This window comes from Anopheles aquasalis, chromosome 2 (genome assembly GCF_943734665.1).
Source record: "Anopheles aquasalis chromosome 2, idAnoAquaMG_Q_19, whole genome shotgun sequence".
NCBI lineage: Eukaryota > Metazoa > Arthropoda > Insecta > Diptera > Culicidae > Anopheles > Anopheles aquasalis.
Genome location: NC_064877.1, coordinates 48,409,211 through 48,415,000, shown reverse-complemented (window position 1 = coordinate 48,415,000; position 5,790 = coordinate 48,409,211). Strand labels below are relative to the sequence as shown.

The following is a 5,790-nucleotide window of genomic DNA, read 5'->3' as shown; positions in this document are numbered from 1 at the left end:
TGTGCGAGCGTTCCGGGAGCGGGTTGGTCCCGATCAGCGACCCATCGTTGTGCACTGTAGTGCCGGTGTTGGGCGATCGGGTACCTTTATCACGCTCGATAGAATCCTGCAGCAAATCCAGGTGTCCGACTACGTCGACATCTTCGGTATCGTCTGGGCAATGCGAAAAGGTAATACGACTCCGTAAAATGTTGTCCAAAAAAGGACCAAGAATTTTAACACGTCCGCATTTCTTGTTCCACATCCACAGAACGTGTCTGGATGGTACAAACTGAGCAGCAGTACATCTGCATTCATCAGTGTTTGCTGGTGGTCTTGGAGGGCAAGGAAGGTACCGAGCGTGAAATTCACGACAATCAAGGCTACGAAGGTATGTATGGGGAATGCAGATTCCGATTTCACGCCAAACCGCCAAAGCTTCGCGAAACGATTGTCGTCAAAGCTTACCAGCAACAACGGAGGCGCACATCTTTCATTTGTGATACCCTGGCTACCCTGGGTGGCCAAACTACGTCAAATTGTGTTACCCATTTGGAAATCAAATCGGCTAGCCTTTCGCTCTCCTCATGTAATCTCAACTGCATCTTCTCGCTCGCATCATCTTTGTTGGTTGTTTCTGATGCAAGCGTGTAAGCTCACTTGCTCCATTGGCTGCCTCTGCTAGTTTATGCGCTAGCGAGTATGCTGATCTATTGAACAACATTAAGCGATCTTATCCATTGAGAATCCAACTCGCAATCAGTAAATTTTCATCCGTTGTTTTTACCCTCCTGCCTCACTCGTTGATGTAACCCGACTATAACCACCTTTTTATTTGCATTCAAATAAAGTTATTTTATAATTTGTCTAATTAACTAATCCCTGAATATGGTTCTTTTCTAAAAGTTTAAATTAACATTATTTATTGCGCTTATAACATTACATCTAATTGCTGGGAACAGAATGTTTGCTCTAACACTTTAATCTGAAATCTAAGCCAAACATTTTTCCAAATTTATAATAATATGCAACTTAGGTGTTAATACTAATATCACTGATATACTTAAGCTATGCGCTAACAAGCAATATTTGCACGTTCTATAGTATGTGAGAAGAAACCATCATAAAATTTACAGATTCATCCTCTCATATCGCTGAAGCGAAAAGTAAAACAAACAAGCATTTGCAAGGATCGTGTTACAGAGCAATACACAAAAGAGAATAATTCACCAGATAAATAATGTTTTCCTACGTAATCAGTGTGTGAATGAGATTTGACGCAAAATAATCTTCGTTTCGATGGGTGTAATTTTTGTTTGTTTGAATGTTATGTGAATAGTTTCATCGCTATCTCATCATCTGCATCAGTTTGCCTCACGTCGTCAACGGATTCTGTCCGCTGAATGGTGACGAATTATGTTCGATCCTTTTACTTTTTTCTTCTGTTTACTTTCTATTTTCATCCCTGCGTCCCCACTGTCCGTCCGGCCGTGATCCGCGATCGTTTACCGATGGCCGTCACGGTTGTTTGTGCCTAAAATTTTGTTTCTTTTTAAACCAAACCAACGACAAAACAAAAACAACAGATGAAAGCATGCTAAACCAAATGGCGGACGGTCAGCTCAGCGATTCGCAGACCCGGTTAACAAGCGTCTAGCGAGTTTTGTGTGGCTTCTTCTTCAGCCACCTCACACTTTCAGATTTGATTCCACGAACGAAGCGAAGTGACATGTAAATCTTTTGAATCTTTTTAAACACACTTTTACGCCAACGATCGAATAAAACCGCGTAGCCGCCCAGACTCGAGATCGCCCTTTGTTTACTATTTGATGCTCTTCTCTTTTTTCCACATTTCTTCGGGTCGTTCTCACGATCTCTAACTTTCTGTACAAAAAAATGATCCTAAAACCTACGCACAAAACGCCAACATTACTTCGTTTCTTCCGTAACCGATGATGCCTACGGGGTTTGCCTTCGCACAATACTTACATCTCGCGGTCACGATGGGTTTCATGCGCGCGCCCCCGGTGGTGTTTGGATCTATTAACCTGCGTTCGCGATGCGCGATCAAATCGTCCCGTGGTGGTGGTGCACCTTCCATCTTTTTCGTACGCCGTCATTACCGCACCGCTTCTGCGTGATTCGACGGGAACTGTAGAACCTAGAGACGATCAGCAATCCGAGGAGCAGCTACTAATCGAAAATCGCTCGGAAGATGAACTACAGCTGGAACCGACCGAAGGAGCGATAGTAGAATCCGACCCGGACCCGGAGCTTGATCGACGACGCAGCATCGTGTCTTCCGGTGGACCACGATCGATTGAGAGCGGAGCTGGCGAGTCACAGCAGCAGCAGCTACAGCAGCAGCAACAGCAAAGGCATTGTACCAACGGAGAAACCACCGAAGAGGAACTGCTGGATGAGGAAGAGGAGGTCGAGGTGACAGTGGATGGGATGATGATAGTGTCCAAAGTACAACAGCACACGGTGACGGTGGTAATGAACTCAACCGCTGATAGTCACGTGCAGCAGCAGCAGCAGCCACCGACGACGAACAATCGTGATCGAGAGGATCGCGATGCGTCGTCCTGTGGGCTCGATGAACGATCGATCGGTAGTAGTGGAACGAATAGTAACAACAGTGCCAACAGTGGTTATGAGTCGAGCCCTTGTAAACGCCGCTCACTTATCGGTGGCAAGGAGAATCGTCGATCGCTCGTTTTCTCTTCAACCACAACCAATGGTATCAATGGTGGTGGTGGTGGCGGCGGTGGTGAGCCTGGTTCCAAGGGAGATCCCATTCACCAACAGCAGCAGCATCAACAACAACAACCGCAAGTACAAGCACCACCGGCTGGCACCACACAACACCATTCAGCAGGGACACATCCACCACAGACCGGAACTACCACCACGATCGGGGGGAAGCTGTGGAAGGAAGAAAGATGACAGTTGGAGAATGATAGCGACAACCGGAGCAGCGGCCGTAGCAGCATCGTGATCGCTATCAACGACAACGACAGCCATGTAAATAGTAACGCTTCGAATGTGATCATCCTGCGCGCGGACGATGACGATCGGACGGCCCGGGACGACGAGACGGAGATCGATGACGGTATCGATGGATCGGATGAGGGTGATGAGGTCGAGGTCGAGGACCATCTGGCCAGCGATGGTCGAATGGCGCGTACTGTGGCCGCGGACGCAGAAGAGGAAGAGGATGAAGAGGATGAACAGACGCACGAGCAACGGGAGCTGTTGTTGCATCGGCGCAACGAGCGCAACGTTCGCGCCGTTGCGGCTGCCATGGTGGTGGCTGGGGCTGGTAGTGGCGCTGCTGCCGCCGCCGCCAGTGCCAACAACGGTGGAGGAGGAGGCGGCGGTGGGCGCTACAAGCATCACAGTTACGTGGAGGTCGAAGAGGACGAGCAGGATGACGATATCATCGTGATCGTCGATGAGGATAACAATCTGTGCGACTCGCCAACAGCAGGAGGTGCTGCCCATGGCTGCAATGGCGATCGTCTGGTGGTCGGTAGCGGTGCTAGCGGCGGCAGCCCCGGCATCGCTGTCGTTGGTGGTGGTAATGGCATTAGCGATGAGCTGTATCTAAAACTACGCGAAATGGGTTGGTAGCACCTTCTCTTCTTATTCCTTTCACCTATGTGTGTGCTGCATCTGTCCTGTTTGCTTTCGTAACACATTACATCTCGCCTCCGTTACTCACACTAACCAATTCAACAATCTTACTGTCTGTCTAGTTCCTTCTTCCTTTAAAATGATGCTTTCTATGCTCAAGTAGATCAAGTAAATTAAAAGTAGTTCGAATGCCTCCTCTAAAGTTTTATCTCTCAAGTGTTGTTTAGTTGTTGTTGTGAAATCTTTACGCTGTCAAGAGGCAGTTCATCTCTTCCCGAGATTCTTCCATGGTTTTCCAGAAATCCAGCGATTAAGATTACTTTCCAGTTTGATTTACTGCCCATAAACGCATGACTATTCCATGTACCTTTGCTTCACGTGTGAGATATGCTAGGCAATCATCTTAAAATGTTCTATTCTTTCAAACATAAAAGTTAAGTTTGTTTCAAACATTTAAAAAAAACTCAAATAAGTTTGTCCCTTGTTGCAAGTTAATGTGCAAAAGTCTCCGATTTGACTGTTACAACTACCAAATGAGATTATGTTTGGTCAAACAGTAAGAACGAGATATAGCTCAGACATGGCATCACCCAGCACAAGTGGTGAGGGAGTTGCAATCTTTATTCCTTCAATCGCATGTCAATTCACTTCAGTAGTTTTTCGATAGCTTTAGGAACGAATTGAAAATTAATAGTAACCAATTGGTTATGTTCATTCAAGTGATGTTACTCGTTGTATAATCAAAAGAAAGTCAGAAAAAAGCAAGTAGCACTTTTTCCTTCATAGTTCCGCGTATTTGCAGATGGAATAGTGTTATGCGTTTAAGGACAGTTTACTGCTCTTCCTGTTGTTGATCACCATGCATGTCTCGTTGTGTTTTGTCAATTGCTGTTGATTGTTTTGTCATGTTTGTGTGTTGCAATCCGCGAACGATCGTTGAGCGCCTGTCGGATGGTAGCAACAGCAGCATGATGTGTGCGCTACGTATCCTCGTCGTCGTCGTCGTCGTCATCATCATCGTTCTCTACTGCAAACGAACGTATTTTATTTGATCGACTACTAATTCTTCTTTTCTCCTGTACGCATGTACACCACACACCCACATACAGATGACGAAGGAATCGCTGAGTCCGGAATGTGAAGCTTCTCCGTCAGATCACCACCACCACCACCACCACAAGGACGGTCCTCGAAGTGAGAGTCAATCGGCATACTACCACGGTCGCCACGGAAGAAAGAATATGTGGCTACAAATTGTAATTACTACTTAAACTCAGCTATGCCCTGCATATCTGCTATCGCTATTACTACCACTGCAGCTCCTACAGACGCAGGGCCATGTGGCAGAGGAGTTCGTGGGAGGAAACGATCATGTGAAGCGTGAAACGCATCGCACTGTCTTCTTCTGCCATGTGACAGTCTGTTAGGTGGTAGGTGGAAGACCGAGGCAGCTAGATGTCCCGGGACATGGTGATTGATGGCACGGAGAACGCCCACGGAGACGAAGGAAGAAAGCAATCATATGCTATTCTTGATGACTTGTTAACTTGACAATTGGTGGCCATAGTCCATTTTCATGCGGTGCTAGTGCTATGTGTAAATGTATATTAGAGGACGTTTTAAACATTGTAAAACATTAACCCTATACTCTCTCACTCTCCCTGTCCTTCCCGCCTCCCTCGTCTTTCTATCGCGTCCAGTCTTTATGTCGAACCTACCGGACTATCATGATATAATCGCGGTACAGTTACTGTTAAACAAAAACGAATCTTATGTCCCGCGGGGTGGATTCCGGGATCGAATCGATCACTTTACGATCGCGCGAATGTTTTTTCTCTCCCCCTTCTTAGGTGCGACAATTGAAAACACTCGATGATAACGGTTTTTAACTTCCGGTAAATGCGTAATAAATGTATAGATAATCCCCTCTCTTATCTCGATACCGCGGAATCTCCTCCTCTTCCTCCTCGTGACAAACGCGGAGTCTGTCGGGGGACGCTGTGAGCGTGTAATGTACCGAACGTTGCCGGACTACACTCGATTACTATTCCAATTGTGCGATGAATATTAACGGAAATGCATTGTTAAATACGAAGCGAACTAATTATAATACAAACGAAAAAAAAAAACAAAGCAACCGGCACAGCACGTAATACGGCCCGAAAAGCTCGA

The 5,790-nt window shown here is 46.4% G+C and overlaps 1 protein-coding gene across 9 annotated transcripts in view; it reads left to right on the top strand.

The window, feature by feature from the left end:
* The window catches only part of LOC126572754 (tyrosine-protein phosphatase 10D), a 45,124-nt gene extending 39,334 nt beyond the window's left edge, over positions 1-5,790 (top strand). For 5 of the 9 annotated variants that reach the window (XM_050232349.1, XM_050232352.1, XM_050232351.1 and 2 more), the window contains 3 exons: positions 1-170; positions 251-370; positions 2,138-3,315. The exon at positions 1-170 is cut by the window's left edge and continues 89 nt beyond it. In XM_050232349.1, the coding sequence (XP_050088306.1) occupies positions 1-170; positions 251-370; positions 2,138-2,928 (1,081 nt within the window). In that variant the 3' untranslated portion in view covers positions 2,929-3,315. The other 4 variants (XM_050232357.1, XM_050232356.1, XM_050232355.1 and 1 more) reach the window with 2 other exon arrangements.